The sequence below is a fragment of the Symphodus melops genome (genome assembly GCF_947650265.1).
Source record: "Symphodus melops genome assembly, chromosome: 17".
NCBI classification, from domain to species: domain Eukaryota; kingdom Metazoa; phylum Chordata; class Actinopteri; order Labriformes; family Labridae; genus Symphodus; species Symphodus melops.
The window spans coordinates 11,063,078-11,083,546 of NC_136707.1; the positions used below are offsets into that span (position 1 = coordinate 11,063,078).

Below are 20,469 nucleotides of genomic sequence, written 5' to 3' on the forward strand. Positions count from 1 at the left end.
ATAAACAAATTTACCTATTATAATAACTTAATAATAATAATTTCCTATACTAACCGAAGCTAATCTAGCTTCCAATTGTAGCTTTGTATTTTAAGCACACTCTATAATAATAATCATAATACAATTATGATTGTTACGATTACAGATTTCTAAAACGTCAAAACTTTCTCCAAAGAAATCCAGGGATTGGTGCTTATCTGCTTTAAAATGACCAAATGCTAACCATCTTGTTGATGTTTTCTCATTACTATGATTTTTTTTGTTGGGGGGGAGGGGAGGGGGGCACAGTTCACTAACATAACTGTAAATGCGCTCCATTGTTAAAGCTTTTTCTAATGAAAGAGTTCACATCTGATGACTATTTTCTGGTTATTTATTGAGTGTTTCGAACAGAAATCGAAGTGTCACTTGAAATAAAAATGACACATTTTAGTTTTAAAATAGAAAATAAATAACCAGCATTCCTCGCAAACAGTTCTTCAGTCGCCTTTTCTAAAGACAAAATGTGTCCAATGGACTGACATTTCTTCAATGTTGTGGATCGGACGAGTCGTCACGTGACTATGCCCTGAAAATAATCAAAACAACCGACCTGGGCTACATTGGATTGGATTACATTGGTAAGAGATTCTGAATGTCAGTTGCGATAAATTTCTCAGCCCTCGTTAATCGTGCTAATGTAATGAAAAACAAGCCACTTCTTCTTTAAGTTGCCATTGTTCATACTCTGACTAGCAACATAAGATGCGAAAAATGTATTGACTATGAGAAGCAACATCTAAGAGGGTATTATTAGCTCCACGTGAATGAAGACATCTGCATTAAGCTGAATCGTTTTAGATTACCAATACATCCTGGGATTGAATTACGTCCTGTGTGTTGTGCCTCTTTTAATTTTTCCTGTATATAGACAAATGAAGCCAGCTAAAATGCTAGCAGCTAATAATACTCTGACTGTGTGAAGGTGTGAGGAACATGATGTCCATTGTTGTGTTTGTGTAGGTCATTCCAGATGTGTTTGTTCACCACCTTATTTGCCTCTATAAAGGTTTATTCTCTGATGGGCCCACTGCCCAACAGAAATGTAGTTTTGCTTATGTAAATTATGTAATCTGAATCTGAAAAAAGAAAAATCATATTGACATAGAAATTGTCCATTTGGAGGACGCGGGAGCTGGTGACCAAAGAGAATATGCTATGACGGATTAAGCTGGGCTCTTGTAATATAGCCATAAGTAAGGTCCTTTACCTGCTTTTTGTAAAGTGTCTTGAGATAACGCCTGTTGTGAATTGACGCTATATAAATAAAGATTGATTGATTGATTGATTGACTGCTGATAAAAACCCTTCTAACAACCCAGATTGTGTCATTACCTTCAGATTCTATCTATACATAATCAGGAAGTGGAAATGAGTTAGTAAAGAATTACATCAGACTTTGGAATGATCTTCATAAACATCTGCCCTGAAAAAGGGCATCTTGGACTAACACACCTCTTTTCGTGGAGTGAGAGGAATACTTTCACGGGTTGATGAAGAGTGACTGACTGACTAATAAACGGGAAGAGAGAGGAGAGAGAGAGTTGGAGGCATCAAGAGGAAAGAGACGACTTGAGAGAAAAAAAAACAGCAGTAGTAAGATGATGGAGCCACAGAGGGGAGAAGTTAAATTGTCAAAGGCTGAAGAGAGAGGTGAAGTGTGTAAGAGAGAAAATCTGAAGGAAGAATAGAGGAAGAAAAGAAGCAAGAGAAGAGAAGGGAAGAGGAGAAGGAGGCATAAATATTGTATGGTAGCTTTTACTACTTGGCAAGATTGAGGGCTTCCCTTCCCCTCCCCCTCAGCCATACATGCATCCCCCTGCCACACTCTGCAGGGCTGCACACACACACACACACACACACACAAACACACACTCTCACACACAGAAATGCTAAACCTGGTGCAGCTTTGTGTAACCATATCCCTGTTTAACCCTAGAGGGAACGTAAGGGGAAAAAGATTGCTGAAACGCAGAAGTGGGTTACGAAACACACACTGTGAGAACACTCCTCTGTCTGTTTGTTGTGATAAGAGTGTTCAACGTGCCACTGTCAAGTCCTGTGATTCTAATGTCTTACAGCATCATTGCACCTTAAGAGAAAAGTCGGCGCGGCATGCTGTAGATGCAGAAACCAGCAGAGTTGTAATGATGTGTAGGGTTAGGTCTGAGATATGCATGCTTGTAACCATGCCTCCCCGCGTTCATGATGGCTGTGCTGTACATCCTTGTACATTAAAGCCATGCAGAGGAGATGTGACAGGGTCAACACAGCAGCAGGGACAACAGTGGTGGCAGACAGTTTCTCACTGCCACTGCTCAGTGACAAACATTTCTGTCAAAAAATGCTTGCAACAGGTAAGAAACTGATGTGGACACCTGCTGAATAAATGGACACAGGGAGATGAACACGTTGTGTTCGGTGCACCTTACACTCCACATACATTGGCACTGCTGTTGCTTTTTCTTCTGTGATCTCAGAATGAACATAATAGGAATTCCTTGTCTGTAGTTTACATGCCATGCATACGGCCTGAGCTCTCTGGGGTTCCCTTTTAGGCGTAGTTCCCTCTCGTAACATGCATCGTTCATATGAACAACTATGATCATGACACAGCTGGCTGCGGGTACGAAAGCAGGGTGATAGGTGGGTATGTCTCTTTAGCCTTAGGGTTAGGGTTAAGTTTAGGTTTGTGGCCTATAATCACCTCTTGGTTTGAAGTTCCCTTTTGATGTTGTGGTATCCAATAATTAGTATTAAAAGTATTATACTTGTAATGATTAGGGAACAATACTCAAGCTTTACCTTACACCCTGTGGTTGAGCCTAATGAGCCTCAATTTTACAAGTTGTTTTTAATTTTGTGATAAAAAAAAAATGGAGGATAGTTCTGTTGGTACTAATCCTTACAGTCAGAAAGAACTCAAATGGAATCCACTGACAGGTACAATATACGATGGAAATACACCATGGTCCATGACATAGATAGAGATTATATGTTTATGTCTTTTAATGTAATATATTTCTCATCAACCAAAAGCTGAGGCAGAAAAAGGATTCTAAAAACAAGTTTCACTGAGATGAATGACTGAATGTCAGTTCAGACATTAAGTGATGGTTCTGTGCTCCTGTCTAAATGAGCAGAAATAAAGCACTCTGTCAGCAATGTCTCTTTTGTAGCTGGGAGCTGGAGAACAGGCTATGGTACTGTGCAAAGGTATAACAATCCTTACACAGTCACCTTGTATAGTTGTGGCTGAAAGGTGAGTCATATTTAAAAATGAGGACAAATTCCCAACGCTCCTCTCGCCCTGTTTTTTGCATCGTCTTTATAAAGCATGTAACGTTCGCACGATACACGAAACTGAGAGGATGCTATGCTGGTGTAGAAACTATAACTTTGTGTAACTATGTGTTTGGGTCTGCATGCCTGATCATACAGCAGAATCAGTGCATCATACCAAAACGTTTGCGTTGCAAAGGAGCTTGCTGGTGTTCAGACGTGACACTGCACAGCTGATTCAGTGACCTATTTTCACCGACGGCCATGAGGCCTATATTCATCTACTTTTGTTTCAACAGTTCAAGGTCAATTTAAAGTTCACGTAGAGTTTGAACATGCAGTATAAATGTATCAGGGTGAGGACAGCAGCAATATGAATTAGTGTATACGAGAAGGTGTCACTGTTCTAATCTACTCTATGGAAGCACAAGCATCATGTTTTATCTCTTTTCTGTGTAACGATTTATTTGTGGAGTATTTATGCAATTATTAGTGAGACAGGACAGTATATATAGTCAGAAATAAAGAAACCCAGATGGCCCGCTCTGAGGACCAAAGCCTCAGCACAGTCTAACCACTCGGCCACATACGGCGTCTCTGTCATGTTTTATCTCTTCAATGACCTCCTGCGAAAAACATTACACAAGAGCAAACACTAGTGACGGCTCGGGTTCTCGCACTATATTCACCTTAGTTTAACGGGTGGTCATTTAAAGGCAGAAATCCCTCATAAAGCTTTCTGTAACGGCGCGTGGCCATTGACCTTAAATCTCAAGAGAAAGGATGAAGGAGTGACATGACAGTCTCAGAGACACAGAGGGTTTTTTTGTTTTTTTTTGTGTTTGTCTCGGCTGTTGTCATCCTCAGGTTATGTGATGCTTCCACCCACTTTACCCTCACTCATGCTTAACCATCAAGGCTGGCATATTAATGCCTTGTGCTCTGCAGACACCCTCTGGTATCACATACACACACTGTATACTTTGCATTGCATAATACCTTTTCCCTTGTGTACGTTTTTTTCATCTCCTACCATCCTATCTGAGATATTTGCTTCTAATCCTCTGCTATTAAATCTATTTGTCATGCGAAGCTTTGCCATTACGACTGACCCGTGTGTACATGTGTTTGTATTGTGTATGTGATTGTATTGTGTATGTGTTTCTATGTGTAGGTGAGATATGGAAAGTGAGCGTCAAACCTTTAAGATCAAACCTTTAGTAGTTTGTTAGTCGGACAAAAATTAAATGATTGTTGACAGAATGACTTTGAATATACTTCTCATAAGTGATCTTTACATTTGTTCATTTTTTGCATTTTAGGTTTTCTCCTCTGCATCATGCGTCACTCAATGGGAACCTGGAGCTCATCACTCTGCTGCTGGAGTCACAGGCTGCTGTGGACATCAGAGACCAGAAAGGTGAGGGGAAATGCACACGCAATTCATGTCCAATCAATGCAGAGCAAATAGCGAACTTTGAACATACAGGACATACTGCATTTCCGTCATACATCTCATTGAGTGATAGCTTGTGTGTCTTACTGTGCAGGTATGCGGCCGCTGCACTACGCTGCCTGGCAGGGCAAGGCGGAACCTATGAAGATGTTGCTGAAATCTGGTTCATCTGTCAACGGCCAGTCAGATGAAGGACAGATTCCTCTCCACCTGGCAGCGCAGCACGGCCACTACGACGTGGTGAGTGAAGAAACAAGCGATTCTTTCAAAAGAAGGAGCTCAGAGTGGAGTTTAAAGGACTTTTTTTTCTTAATGTATAAAAAAACAGCACAACCAATGCCTAGATAGAATTACAGAGTGATTGTTAAATGACAGAAAGGTGATTTTCTTTTGGTCAGAAAAAGCTAGAACAGGCCAATCAGAAAAGAGATATGAGGAATTGCTTTTGTCTACAGGAGTCACCAAAATGAACAAAAAAAATGCTATTTCTTTACCAGGTTTGAACCGCAGCATTGTTCGCACCCGTTTACCTAAATTGATGAATGCCATGTACATTCGGAGGCGTGCACATGTTCTTCTTATTCTCATAAAAAATGGCCATCTAAAAGCATTAGACTGCAGGACCATGTGCACACAGCACGCACACAGCAGTCACTCTGGATGGTAAAGAGAATTCGAGAGATGTCCAGAATGCCTAAAAATTTGGATTCTGAGAAGAGACCGAGACTTTTAGAAACTGGTCTTGAGACCCGTCGTGGGAAGAAGACCAATTTCAAGTACTACAACACTACTCTTTAGTGTTTTACAATTTTCTACTTACCTAAAATACAATCTTAGGTAAACTTTGGTGATAGTCAGAACCTTCTTAAAAACTGTCAGTAGTTTTACAGAACACATTCATTCTTATGAACTATCAATAATCTTTAAGGCTTGCAAATAAAACACAATCAGGGAGAATCAGCACAGTTGCATTGAAGGCTTGCCAATGCTACATCAATGATATATAGTATGCTCACTCAAGCAGCTTAAATACTTTACAGAAAAGCAACACTCAGCATTCACTGGCCGAGGGACTTCTGCTTCTATTTGATTAAACACACATGATTTACACAGGGCAACAAACCAGGGCTCTGCACAGTGAGGGAGGGCAAACAAATTAAAATTACAGAAACTGAGCAGACTGTAGTTTGAGAAATCTAATGTTATAACATCCAATAAGGCACAGAAGAGATGTGAGAGACATTTGCTACAAAGAAAAGGACAGCCAGACCATGTATTAATCTCAGAAAAAAAAGAATTTAATTTGGCATGTCTTGTAATTTGTTCCATTTTAAGGTATATTAGAAAACTGAAAACTCATTGAAATAATCCCTTTGATTCAGGGAATTTATCCTTCTAAGTCTTTTACCACTGTTACCAAGCTTTTTTTCTTACACTCCTTGTCACAAAGATGTTCTTTGGTTACAGCACAGGCTCGACCAATTGGGATTTATTCCCTTTTGCTCATCTAAAAAACAGCACATCTCAGCTTCTTCTTTCTTTTTTTCCTTCTTTTTCTAAAGATAAAACAGCCTCTCTGAGAAAGCAGCTTGCTACATCCCTCGCTGTCATTTCCATTATGTAATTTGTATTCATTAAACACAGACAACGCTAGATATTTAATAAGACTTATTTGTATTGTAACAAATGTGACATATGAATGTGCTGCTTTCTAGTATGTGCATCAGCCCTTCTTCTTGAGGACATCTGAAGTGCTTTTGATTTTTAACAGAGCGTGACATATTTTCTGAACAAGCATTTTGGTGGTTTCCTGTAACATCTGTGTCTCTGTAGCTTTTCGTGCTTATGTACAATTTACATAATTATGTATCACAGTTTATTGACATTTTGACAAAAATATGAATAAAATAGCAAACGAGTTTAAATTTTAATTTAATTAAAATGTTTACATCAACAACAAAAGAAAAGAGTGAGTTCATTCGTGAAACAACCTTCAGATGACACGTTATCACATAGCGGATGATCAAAAGAGAGGACATACGAAAAAATATATGTTCTTACATTGTTTACCAGTGTACTTCCAGTAAGTTTAATTAAGCAAAATGTAACTGTGTTATAAATCAGTTTCTTCCTCTTCTCTAGGTTTGATAATGCCCGTAATAGAGGTCTGTTGGTAAATTAGTTAATTGGGGACATATTTATAGGAGTAATTGTTAATTGTTGTATGTCATTATGTGTCAGCACAGTGTTTCCCAAAGTGCGGGTCAGGGCCTCCTGGGTGGACACGAGACACTGTTAGGGGGGTCGCAAGATTTAAAAATGGAAAATGGTTTAAAATTGTATATCTCACCCATTCATTTGCACATACACAATACACAAAAACAGGATGGTGTTTGTGCTTTTGTGCAGTGTTCTAAGGCCTAAGTGTTTGGAGAGGCCTAATAGTGTGCGTGGCTGTGTGCAATGTCAAATGTTTTAAGGGACTATGGGGGTCCCTAGTCTCTGGCACCGTTATACTGGGGTCGCAGACTGAAAAGTTTGGGAACCCCTGTGTTAGCCTGTAGGGTATGCTGATCTTTTTGACCTTTTTAGAATGTGACATGTGTAAATAAGGGTGACATTTATTTGATATACATTTCCATTCACGTGATTGGTTTGTATTTTCTCTTTCTTTATCAGTCGGAGATGCTGCTGCAGCACCAGTCCAATCCTTGTATTGTAGACAACGCAGGGAAAACACCTCTGGACCTGGCCTGTGAGTTCGGCAGAGTTGGGGTAAGAAGCAGTTTTATTTGTGCCAAAATAAAAAATATATAAGAATGAAAGGACAATCTACATTAAAGGGTCAAATGTATTTGTCATGTTCTGTGTGTGTTTGTGTTTGTGTGTAGGTGGTCCAGTTGTTGCTTTCCAGTAACATGTGTGCTGCTTTACTGGAGCCCAAAAAAGGAGACACCCATGACCCCAATGGGACATCTCCACTGCACCTGGCTGCCAAGAATGGACACATAGACATCATCAGGTACACACACACACACACACACACACACACACACACACACACACACACACACACACACACACACACACACACACACACACACACACACACACACACACACACACACACACACACACACACACACACACACACACACACACACACACACACACACACACACACACACACACACACACACACACACACACACACACACACACACACACACACACACACACACACACACACACACACACACACAACCATCCACAAATAAAACTAAAACAAACCGCTTCTAATGAATCGCTGGCTTTAAAGAGTCCACCTGAGCTCGCTGAGATAACACTTATATAACATAACAGGAACAGCGTGATCCAAGTGCCTCAAGGAATAATATAGCACGTGTATTATGATGCATCAGTCAGATGAGCATTAATTGTTTTATAAACTGGAAACTGCAGATTTGGCACCTTGTCCACACAATGTCAACTCATTATAATCTTCTCTTGACTGGGAAGTGTGCCTAATTTTTGTTTATCTTGTTGCAAAAGAGCATCATGCCAAAGTGAATTTTGTTGCCAAGGTGATGTCATTATTTAGCACAAAGCTTCTGGATGGAGCAGGAGAGTGTGCCAGGGCAAATAAACACACAACAAACTCCACTCATGTTCCTTTCATTTTTTCCACCCATTTTTAAGTTACTCATGGCATGTGTGTGTGTATTTGCTGGAGTTTGCTTTGCTGGCAGACACTGACTTAAAACGATGCTGCGGAGAATTGATGAAAGATGGGAGACGGCTGCAACCAATGGATCATAAGAGAGAGATGGAGAGAGGGATGGAGAAGTCATGATAGAGAGATGGAGGGATGTTTATAAAAGAATGCAGGAAACAGAGGGAGAATAAAGCCTGTCATAGTTGGATCAGCCGAGCGTGCCTTTCATGAAGTGACTCTGAAAGGCAAGGCCAGCACTTACATGAACACACAGACAGACCCTGACTCGAAGTTGCAAGATGTTAAATGTGTGTTTTCCAGATAAACTACATTATTTATTCTTATTTCCTGTCTTGTAAAGTTACTCTATTGCTCTGTTCCATTTACCTCAGAACTGGGAACTCGGAGCTGGGAATGATGTCACACCCGAGTTGAGCGTGTTCTAGTTGCAAGTCAGAAAAGCAACAAGGAGTACCTTTGTGTTGTTAGCTAGTACCAGGCAAGGAGGAGGAGCACGCTGCCAATAAACACTATAGTTACAGCTTTAATGAACATTGGTTTGTGCATGTCGCCGCCATGTTGGATTCTAACTCAGGCAACTAAATTTTCTACGACTTTCCGACTAGTAAATGCGACTTCAGGGGGCGTTCCCAGTTGACACTTGCGACTGGGAACTGAGAATTTTCCACTTCCCAGTTCAACTGGAAGGCAGCATATGTGTGTCAATGTCAGAGTAAATCAATCCACCAACCAGTTCAGCAAGCTGGATGTATTCTGGTTCTAACGTTCATGGCAGCATGTCAGCATGCACAAAATGATAATGCGCACATGCTCATGTTTAGCATTTTATTGTTAGCCTGGGCAACATCTTAATTTAGGCAGTTAGCTGTCCCTCAGTCTCTCTTGAGTTACTTTTAATCAATTTTGTTACTCTCACTGTGTCTGCATCATGCAGGTATCCACTGGTGGGTGCAGTTGACAATAATCAGAATAAAGTTTTGTTTTCAGAATAATATCAGTTCCTAACGGATATTAGAAGAAATAATGCTTTCTGTAGGTCAGTGCAAATGTGATTTTCACATGTGCTTGTAATGTCAGTGTTCTTATTTGGAGGTTAAAAATGGGTCTCTTTGGGACAAAGATGGTGTTTGCCGAAGAGGCCTTAGTTTGCAGAAAAGATAACATATTTTGAGACAATCCTACTGTACATACTATATTCTTGTTTTTTGGTAATTCTCAATCTCCCCATCGGTACATGTACTTATATACCAGCCTGAATGACATGCTTAAAACCCCAAGGACCAGCTGTTTGATGAAATGATTGAGGTTTGTTTATATAAATGAAGGATTATGGTTATATGGAAGGAACTGATGATTAAAGTTAAAGAGAGTGCAGAGCGGGAAGTAAGAAATTGTTGAGAGGCTGACATGTTTCCTGTGTTGGTTGTTGTTGTTTTGTTGACAATGTTGTTGCTTTGTTGACAATTATGATTGTTTTTTACAGTTGCCTCAACTCCTCACTTCTCTTTTCTCTTCTTTGCTATTCCTCACTCTATTTTCCCTCTAAATATCTCTCTGTCCTTTCTCCCTCATCTCTTTCTTTGCTTCGACTTCCTTCCCTTACTCACTTCCTCTTTCCTGTGTCCCCTGCTGTCAGACTGTTGATCCAGGCGGGCATCGACATCAACAGACAGACCAAAGCAGGTACTGCCCTGCATGAAGCAGCCCTGTGTGGAAAGACCGAGGCAGTGAGACTCCTGCTGGAAGTAAGTGGAACTTAACTGACAGCCTTGTTGCATTGACTCCTGGGCTCAGATTCATTTAAAGAAACATTACAACCTTACTTGGATTTCTACAGACTGTGTAAAAACTCAGTTCCAAATCCCTTTGAGTTGTACTGCTCTTGAAAGCATTAATGTAATTCAGCACCATTTATTTCTAATTTAAAACGTCTCTCATGCAACCTGGCAACACTTCAGAGGAATATATTGTACTTTTTCCTTCACTACATTGACGTTTTGATGGATGTTGTTTTTAGTAAGGCTGAATAAGTTTGTCAATGTGTTCTCAAACAATGAGGTTCATAATAATTTAAAAACAAAAAGAGGCTTAGTGTATCTATTGGAAGAATATTGAATTAGTTTATTGTACTGCTAATGTAACTTTTTCCATCCATTTGTTTAAACTTGAATGGAAAAGCCAGAAAACTGCAAGAAAACTGTCCAACTGCTTTGTAAATGTCAGTGAAATAAACATATTGAGACTATACTGAAAAATATATGTGTATATTAAAAAATGTATACCATGTTTGTTTTTTATGACTATGAGATCTTTGGGAAGAAATGCATAATTAAATGCTTTGGGAGTCTGAGGCTTATTGCCTGTTCGTAAATAATCTCTTCTTGGACATGAGATGATGTTGAGACACAGTTATGAGAAATGGCAAGAAAAAGGTTTAGCAAATGATTGATTTGTCACTTTAAATGCCACAGAGTTTCTGAAAATAAGAGGGCTGATCATATGAGGAGCTAGTGAGGATATTTCTTTTTGTTTCAATTGTTCCCCGGCTGTGAAAGGTTTAAAGTGTTCTATATATAATCATATGGGGAAAACACATTACAGTAGATACTGGCTATGGTTTTAGTTTTAATTCAAATAAAACAATTTATTTAGTTTGACAAAAACAATACATAACAGAAAGACTGCTGTAGAGGTGGGAAGAAATTCAAAATTCTCATTTTCTAAGATTTAAAATCAATTCATCATTTCCCAAAAAAATATTTTTTAATCAATTTGAATTTTTTATTTACATTTTTGTTGTTGTTGGACTAGTCACCCGCTTCCTGCTCTTTAACTCAGCAGAATGCCAAATGGAGCAGCAAGAAGTTCAGCTAGTCTCACAGATGACTGGAGTAGATCCTGAAATATAGAATTATTCATAAATAGACTTTGAAACTATGGATCAATGAAATCCAAAATCGTTTTGAATAGAAAATCCTTTCTGAATCGAATCCTGAACACAAGTATGGAAATCTAATCAAATCGTGATACGCCCAAAGATTGCCATCCCTAGCCTGCATGATTTCTTTTTTGTTGTTTTTGTTTTTTCTACATTTTGATCTCTCATTTTATGTCTGTAAAAAAAACAAAAACAAATACCAACACTATCTTCTTTCTTCTTTCCAGAGTGGTATCAATGCTGCAGTAAGAAACACCTACAGCCAGACGGCGCTGGACATCGTCTACCAGTTCACTGCAACACAAGCCAGCAGAGAGATCAAACAGCTGCTTAGGGGTAGGATTTATGATGGATGATAGGTGATAGTGATTAATGGATGAAGGGACGGAGAGAGAAGTAAGATAGATAAGTTAAGACAAAAGAGAAGCTTCTGAGTGGGAAAAGAGTAGAGGCCAGTTTATCTTTGAAAAACAAGACGGTGGACAGAAATAGATGCAGGAAAAGAGTCACAGAGAGAGTTAGCTCAACTCATTTTGAAAAATCCAATTAATTCCGTTCTATGCTACCACTGTGTGTTTGAGTCTGCATGGGCCTGTTTGGATTTAGTCTGGAGTAAAAATAAAACTAACAATAATACTAAGTTATCGTGTTTGTTCATATCAATCATCAATGAACCGCATCAAATTATCAAACTGCTCCTATAATGGCTGCTGTCTAACCACAGAATGTGTAAACATTGTTTGAATGGGAAAGTTAAAATAAAGAGGTTACAATGTATGATAAAGAGCCACATAACGTAGCATCCTCCACAATCTAAACTCATTATTCGCTGATGATACTGACCAAAAAATATATGTATGCTTATTTTAAAGAATACACAATGTTTGAATCTATTGTCTTTTCTGATTGTAGATGCATCAGCTGCTCTCCAGGTTCGAGCTTTGAAGGATTACTGCAACAACTACGACCTGACCAGCCTGAACATCAAAGCAGGAGACGTCATTACGGTAACATACGCACACACACGGAGACTAAAGCAGACACAAATGCTGACATTAAGTAAATTTTTATTGACACTCATGTGATTAATGTTAAACCATTTCTTGTATTTAGTGATCTAAATGTTCATTTGTTTTGTTTAGGTATTTTTTCAATAGTTTCAGGGTCTAAATGGTCTAACTGTTGTACAAAATGCCAAATATTTAAATATGGAATTGGTCTTTGTTTGAATGTTAATTGTTGTTTATAATTTGTTCTTAAAACCTCATTAGTGCAGTTTAAACCTCCCTCATTTACAGTGAATTTGTTCAATAAAAACATGTATTCTCTTGTTACACTGCAGTAGGCCAACAAGCTATGAATATTAATGACCTTTTATACAGCCTTTGGGAACTTATCGTAATTAAAAGAAAAGAAAGCAGTGCCTAAGCTTCTATTAAGAATGAAAGGATAAATATGTCTGTAAATATAATATTATTAAAAAGTTAAAGTAGTTAGCGGTATGAAATGACCCAATAATTGTGAGTGTAATTAAACAACATGACTGTAAACTAACTTACTGTACAGGTTTTGGAGCAGCACCCCGATGGACGCTGGAAAGGTTGTATCCATGACAACCGAACAGGAAATGACCGAGTGGGCTACTTCCCTTCTACCATGGTGGAAGTCATCAGCAAACGCACAGGTGTGTGGGCACTTTAAAATATGCGTGCATGTGAGTGTGTTGATGTTTGCACTGAAATGATTTCCACAAGAGGGCCCCAAAAGTGTCATGGAGATACATTAAACATGGTGATAAAAACAGCAGAAGAACATGAAGAAAGAATGAAAACAAGGAAGAACAAGATGAAGAAGAAAAGAGAAGCTCTCATAAAGCCCTGATTGTGGGAACTAAACTTGACTTTTGAATTTTTTAACTTTTTGAATGATTACAGGACAGAATACAAAATCTTTTCAGAGAATGTCAGTGGTTGGACAGGAGCACAGTGGTGACACAGACCAAGCGTTCACTACTGTGTTACTGATGGTGTAATCTAATGTTTGTGAACAATTGAGGTACATACAGTATAACTACTCTTGCCCCTAGCTGATGGTCTGCTTATTGCTAACACGTAGCAGTAACTACTAAATGACTGCTTTTTTGTGTGGAAATAAATGAAACATCTAAAGCTATCATGTTTTACGGTTAATATAAAACCATTCAGTTAAAATATGATTATCTTAGCATAAGGACTGCGAATGGTGGCTAAATGGTCAAAGCTAACAGAGATGCAATGTTAACATTTTATTTAGCAGGCGTGAGTGCATGTTGCCGACAATCTATATGTATACATCGATCATCCAGTGTGGGCCACTGGAAAGAATACATCACCTCAGCATTGGCCTCACTTGTCAGCTCTAGATGATATCTCCACTTCTTTCATACAGATGATGGATTAATAAGAAACTATCCACAACATCCTGTGATCTTAAAAGCAGCAAAGAGATATACAACTACACCAAACAGCTAGCACAGCTTGGCTTGGCTCCAGGAACTTAACAGGATGAGCAGTAGACTGAGGATGGACGGATCTTCCTTACATTGCTCTCTCATTAACATTTCCAACAGGTTGTTTGCTAATCGAGAGAAAAGGATTTTTTTTTTGTCTCTTCTGTATGTTTTTAAATGCTAGCCTGTTTATTTCACTCCCTAATAATCTTTAAAACTCCTTTCTTCATTTAATGTCACCTTAATGAGCTTTTTACCTCTCTGGTGAGGTCTACAGAGCACATTCACATCAATCCCATCATCCCAAAGTGTCATGCACAAAGAGGCTCAGTCTGTTTTTCGCTGTATATTGGCGTCTGTCTTTAGCTCTGTTTCTCCATCTATGTAAGTCTCATGTCGTATAAGGTCTAGTTGTCCCAGTCTGTATAACTTTCTCTTTGCAAAATGTCTGATCAAAAACAACTCACTCATCTCTGTCTTTTAGATGATCTATTCTCATCTTCCTCTCTTCTTTGATGACTTCTATCCTTGCGTAGGTCACACACCACTATGCAACCTGCTCCAAGCCAGAGTAAATGCTGCTGTGGTTGTTATTCAACCACTTGAGCCAGAGTTAGCTTTATGAAGTTAATCACATACATAGTAGTACAGAACAGCTGGAAACAGTAGAAAACAGCTTGAAATCCCCTATTCAGCTTGCACAGCACATACCGACTAATCATTGCCGCACACACTTGGGGCAACAACAGCTGTTTCAGCAAGAGGGTTCACTTACTCAACTGTTTTCATGCATTTTTAATCATTCATTGTCTCATCTCTTCACCAGTCCCTGTCTTGTACGTGTACAACAACTCTACTCTCATATATTCTTTTTTTTTTTTCTTTAAACAAATGAGGATTCTTCAGCAGATTAATTTCAACCGATAAATTGTGGGAAAAGAGAAAGAGAAAGAATAACAAATAATTTCCGCCGATCTGTTAAATTAAATTTAGACAGAAGCAACAGCAGCGTGCACAATGCTTAGATATAAGGACATTATCAGAAACATGCATCTAATAAATGCTTACTATGATGTGAGTGTTTTCTTGGAAAATGTGTTTCTGTATGTGACATTATTCCAAAGCAAAACCAAAGCATGAACAGAAAAATGAAACTGGATGATCCAAATAAATGACAAAATACTGCAAGTAGATATAAAGAGTTTTGTCTTGACCTACTTTATAATTAAAGTGGTTAAGAATACCTTTTGTGTTTATTTGGAGCTATATAAACAAAAATCATTGATTGAAATGTAAATTCAAAAAGATTGATGTAAAAGCTTTTATCACAATGGCTTGCCAGCTTGTTTGCTTGGTGCACAGATTTCTATTTGTGAAGGGCTACACTCAAAATCCTTTTTTAAGCATCTATCTGATGAGTAGTAATTTAGATTTTAAATCCATAAATATTGTTGTATGACCAAAGTAACACGGAAGGAATTAAATCATAAAATAAACTTACTATATCTTTAGACATTAAAGAGGACATATCTCTTTTTCAAACAGTCCCCCTGTAGTCTAACATATTGGTCCCCCTGGTCCAAATATAACATGAATCAGGCACCAGAGGAGGTTTGTGACCCTGTAAAAACCAGCTCTCTCAGAACGCTCTGTTTTGGTGTATGTGTGTCTCTTTAAATGCAATGAGCTCCCCTGCGTTTTCCCAGTAGACATCACTCCTCTGTAGCGAGAATAAAAATGGCAAACCTGCACAAAAGTTTTGCTCTAAGCTGGAGGTGGAGTCGATGGGTGGCAATACCAGGAGAGGGGAGGGGATTTTCTTAGCAGAATCCAACTTGTGATGTCACTAGCAATTTTCTCTGTGTGGTAAACCTTATGCAGACCAAAAACGGGTCGATAGACACTCAGGTTAACGAGATATGTGTTCAAAAAGCTAAATGTCCCTTTTAATTAAACAAGCTATACTGAAGTGCTTCTAACAGTCTGTCCCCCTCCTAAGTTTCAATTCTGGGCCGTAATTGTTCTTTTTCGTTTCTGTTTTGACCAGAGAATTTAGGCACATATGCCAAATATGAATCCACTTATCACGGCAAAGCAACAGGTGTGGAAGCGATGGAAGCGGACAAGTGAAATGGTTCAGACATGACTGATTCTACCCGTCCTAGAAAGCCACAACATTTTCTAATAAGCTCCACGAGCGGCAACGTGATAACAGAAGGATAAATATTGGGGATGCTTTTGAAAGATTGAAAGAGGATAGAAAACAGAAAGATTTCAAGAACAATGCAGAGCTGGCTATACATTGAAACTTCGGCATCCATGACATGGCAACACGCGTGCACTTAACTCTACAGGAGAGTGGGTAGACAGCTCTGTAAGCGGATAATCGTGAAATTCCTGCTGAAGCCTCCTTGCACCACTTCTACTCCCACTACTAATTACACCTCTTTTAACCTCTTCACTGCATCTCAAAGCAACATTGTCCACATTTGTTTGTCCTCTCTCTGTCCTCATCCTTTGACATCAGCTGTGTACTTCACCATCTTATGTTCTTCTGTTTAATTTTGTAACTTCAGCCGTTGTTTTTAATTTCCTTTTTTTTCCTCCTTTTTCTTACATGTAATTCTCTGTTTTGTTGTTTGTTTGTTACGTGGCAATGGTTCACTGTTGGCTGGTTGTGTGTGTGTGTCGTCACGGTGGGTGTTATCCAGGTTTGGCCAGCACAGTCATTTGCACTCAACAGTTTCAAAAGATACCGCTGGTTCCTCCGGCGACGGTTGCCCCTGCCAACGCGGTAGTCAACGGCAACGACACCACGTTCCATCAGATCCATATCCTGCCTCCACCGCCTCCTCCTCCACCACATTCCCATCAGCCACTGCTTCCACTTTTCACTTCCTTTGGCTATAACAAGTCGCCCGTGACAAGCCCACTGGGAGACACACCCACTGGCCCAGGTACACACCCCCTTTTCATTATTATTATTATTATTATTATTATTATTATTAAAGCCTCAAGGGATGCCTTCCTCTGTTGATTCTGATCTTGTCTGCCATTGAGCTCTATTTTTGATTGGTCATGAACAAATTTAATTGGTGGTGAAAAGGTGTCTGAAGAAGGCATGCTTTGAAGTTTTCTATTATGGATCATTATTTATGTAATTTTTTATGTAATTGTGTTGCTCATACTCTGTAACTTTTATTTTCCTTTTTTGCTGTTGTAAACTCCATTACTATAAATCAGAATCAGCTTTTAGACTGAAGTTCATGAATGTACAGCGCTTTATTTTTTGATAAGAAATAGCAGCTTCTTCAACATTGGATTAAAGAAGAAAGGATCAATACTTATATAACCTGCAATTTACAACAACATAAAAAAAATATCCTTAAATGTTTAAATAGGCTTTAATTTGAAGGTGTTTTTAGGGAAGGGAAAAAAACGATTTCTCGAGTAAAGTATAGTAATATTACAAGAAATTAGATACCATTAGAATAGTCGGAATTTTGTGAGAAAACATTACAAGAATAAAATTCTAACATATGGAGAGCAATAATGCTAAAACAGACAGTGTTAAATGTTGAATGCAGTAGTAATTTTACAAAAATACAGTACACCCATCAAGTGTTTTGTTCAACATCCAGCTACAATGCTAACCAGAGTAATTTCTCCTCGCTAAAATGGCCACACTTGCTACAGTAACATAAGCTATAGCTTATGGTGGCTCTCTGAGTCGCTCTCTGTGCCACACTGGTGATACTGAAAACTGATGCTAACAGTAAAACATTCAACATTTAGCTACATTGCTCCTTTGCCAGAGTAATGCCTCACTTTTAAATCTTGTTACTGCGTTGGCCATTTAAGTGTTGCAGAATATTAACACCTTAAAAAGGTATTTTTGTTGTATTAGTCAATTATTTTTATCGTAGTTACAATACTGCCTATTTCATTAAAAAATCTTTTTGCAAGTAAGAAAGAATCAGTATGTGATTCTTGTTTGTGAAACAAGAAAAGCGTAACACTCTGCTGACCTGAGTTGGTTCGTGCTTTTTGGTCCCTTGTTTTTATTATTTGCCTCTTTTGTTTTTCTCCTTCCTTAAGTTGTTTTCTTTTCTCTTCCCCTGTTTCTCACCTTTGTCCCAACCACCAAGACAATCCAAATAGTTTTATGAACACAAATCCATCCTACTTTACAGCACTTTCTCCCGACCACACTGTGAACATGCTTATTTTCTGTTCTATCCATGTCGCCTGTGTTACTGTCATGCCTAATCATTTTAACACCACCTTTACTCACTTTGTACCAATTACCCTAATGTATGCTTGATTGAATGTGTGCTATGGAAGTAAAAATAAAGAAGAATTATAGTGTGTACAGACAACATTTGGAAAGATAGGAGATGTTGCTTTGACAGCTACATTAGTTGGACATGTTAGACTTTTCTTATAGCTTACATTTTCTAACTCGGTAAAAAAAAAAAAAAGTACTTGTATCTGGAACAATGCTAATGTATTGTTAGTAGTAGCTGTTGTAAAGCCACAATGAAGTCTTGAACACAAGGTATTCAAAGTTAACACTAAAATATTACATAAAAAGATTAACAATCTGTAAAATTCAATGTAACTATCTAAGGGACCTCAGTACATATCAAAGTGTTTGTCATCCTTGATGATTTTAAGGTAAGTTATTCACTGTAGACTGTACAACTTTGAATGGGCACCTTCATTGGCCACCATTTTTTCCTCCAGGAGATAAAATACTAAACTCAGTCCAAAACTAGCCATTGTGTACACAATAACAAGAATACGTGTGTAATTTAGCTGTTAACTAAATAAAATTTTAAGCATTAGCATTAATCATACTGTTTGACAACCGCACATTTTTTCAAGTTGAAAAACGTGCAAATTAGAAAAGAAGTTTGCTGGGCTGATCAGTCCTGTTTGATATCACTTGGAGGGATACAAAATGGCCACAAGAAGGAGCTGCGGTATTACATGAAAGCAATTGAAATGTTTAATGTGTGTGTTTCACTGGAGAAACTTTGGTTTACACATATACGTGAACCTTTCATAAACCCTTAGCTAGAGGGTTATAAAGGTTTATGACTCTCTCCAAATGCACTACAGCAGCCCCATTCTGATGAGACTTACATATATAATCACACACATAAGGATGCATTATATATGTATGTGTATGTACATTATGGCATATATGTGTATACACACGGATATTTATGTTATGGATTTATTTATGTACAACGGGTATATAAATGTTTTCATATATCTATATCTATATATGCTGTATTTTTTCTGTGTATGTGTCTGTGTGTGTGCATGTGTGTGAGAATGAAAGTGTGGTGTGTAAGTGAGTTCAATCTTATCAGTTTATAAAAAGGCTCCCTTATCTGCGTTTACCTAATGACTGTGCTCCCCTTCTGGCCCATACGTAGTTGTAGTCTTTTTCTAGTTTGTAATTTCTTAACCCCACTTCACCCTGTGAACCAACATGCCTATTTTTTACGGCGGTTGTTCAAATAATATTTCAAGTAGAAATGGAGTCGACTGTACTGATTTCACAGCTTTGAATTTTACCTAGCATCAAACAGCTAATTGTTTTAGCAGAAAGTTAGCAATTAACTAGTAAAAATCTAAAAAAAATTGAGAATATGGCAGCTTTTGTTTTGTTGTCGTTTCTCAGCGTGACTTGAAGTGAACGTGACTTGTATTTATCTTAAAAGAAAATATAATGCTCCACTTCGGGGAGAAAAACAAAATAAATGCAAATGTTGTACCAAGTAGCCTAGCCAAATTATGAAAAGGCACCTATTTGTTAATTAGCAATTCAGCCATTTTATCTTTAACCGTCAGCAATTTTCACACCAATCAGTGAAAATGTGGCCTTTTAAAAATTTTTTACTTGCTTAGCCACCGCACAGTTTATTAAAATATAAATCATTTTCAGATTTAGATCATTACAGCTTCAAATGAAAATAACAATTGTAGAACTAAGGCTTATATTTTTTCTTTAAAAAAAAATCAAAATCATAGCTTATGATATAAAGGAGATAGAGAAAGCTTCCAAGGAAAGTTTAGGGTCGGTTAGCGGCTAACAGTGGTGTTCTGTGTTAAAGGTTGTCGCGGCTCAGAGGCAAGTCCTCACAGCTCTCCCTCCCCATCCAGCGGGCCCCATGGAGGCTCCAACGAAGAGATCTGGGTACTGCGCAAGCCCGTGGCAGGTAACTAAGCCGCGCTGCGCTGAGCCCTCAGTCCCCGACTATCATAAAGTCTGACCAGGGGTCAAATAGTATCTGACACTTTCGGGAAAAAAAGGCTTTTCAGCCTGGCACAGCCAGCAATGTCACTATAGAATGAATCAGTTTCTTTGACCTATAAAATAAAGTGGTTTGAAAGCTCTCAGATGCTCTTTGACCTGCTCCTGACAGTCCCCCATGTCCTGCTTATCCCTCCATGTATAGCTTAGTTGAGCTCAGTGGCCTTCTGTGTAGGACTGCAGCCATCTGCATTGGTCAACA

The 20,469-nt window shown here is 38.5% G+C and overlaps 1 protein-coding gene across 7 annotated transcripts in view; it reads left to right on the forward strand.

Moving 5' to 3' along the window:
- The window catches only part of caskin1 (CASK interacting protein 1), an 88,756-nt gene that overhangs the window by 48,348 nt on the left and 19,939 nt on the right, over positions 1 to 20,469 (forward strand). For 4 of the 7 annotated variants that reach the window (XM_079365517.1, XM_079365518.1, XM_079365519.1 and 1 more), the window contains exons 3-12: positions 4,644 to 4,741; positions 4,872 to 5,017; positions 7,457 to 7,552; positions 7,669 to 7,799; positions 10,150 to 10,258; positions 11,679 to 11,787; positions 12,364 to 12,458; positions 13,018 to 13,135; positions 16,651 to 16,896; positions 20,068 to 20,172. In XM_079365517.1, coding sequence (XP_079221643.1) covers positions 4,644 to 4,741; positions 4,872 to 5,017; positions 7,457 to 7,552; positions 7,669 to 7,799; positions 10,150 to 10,258; positions 11,679 to 11,787; positions 12,364 to 12,458; positions 13,018 to 13,135; positions 16,651 to 16,896; positions 20,068 to 20,172 — 1,253 coding nt within the window. The remainder of the gene's footprint in view (positions 1 to 4,643; positions 4,742 to 4,871; positions 5,018 to 7,456; positions 7,553 to 7,668; positions 7,800 to 10,149; positions 10,259 to 11,678; positions 11,788 to 12,363; positions 12,459 to 13,017; positions 13,136 to 16,650; positions 16,897 to 20,067; positions 20,173 to 20,469) is intronic. The other 3 variants (XM_079365520.1, XM_079365522.1, XM_079365523.1) reach the window with 3 other exon arrangements.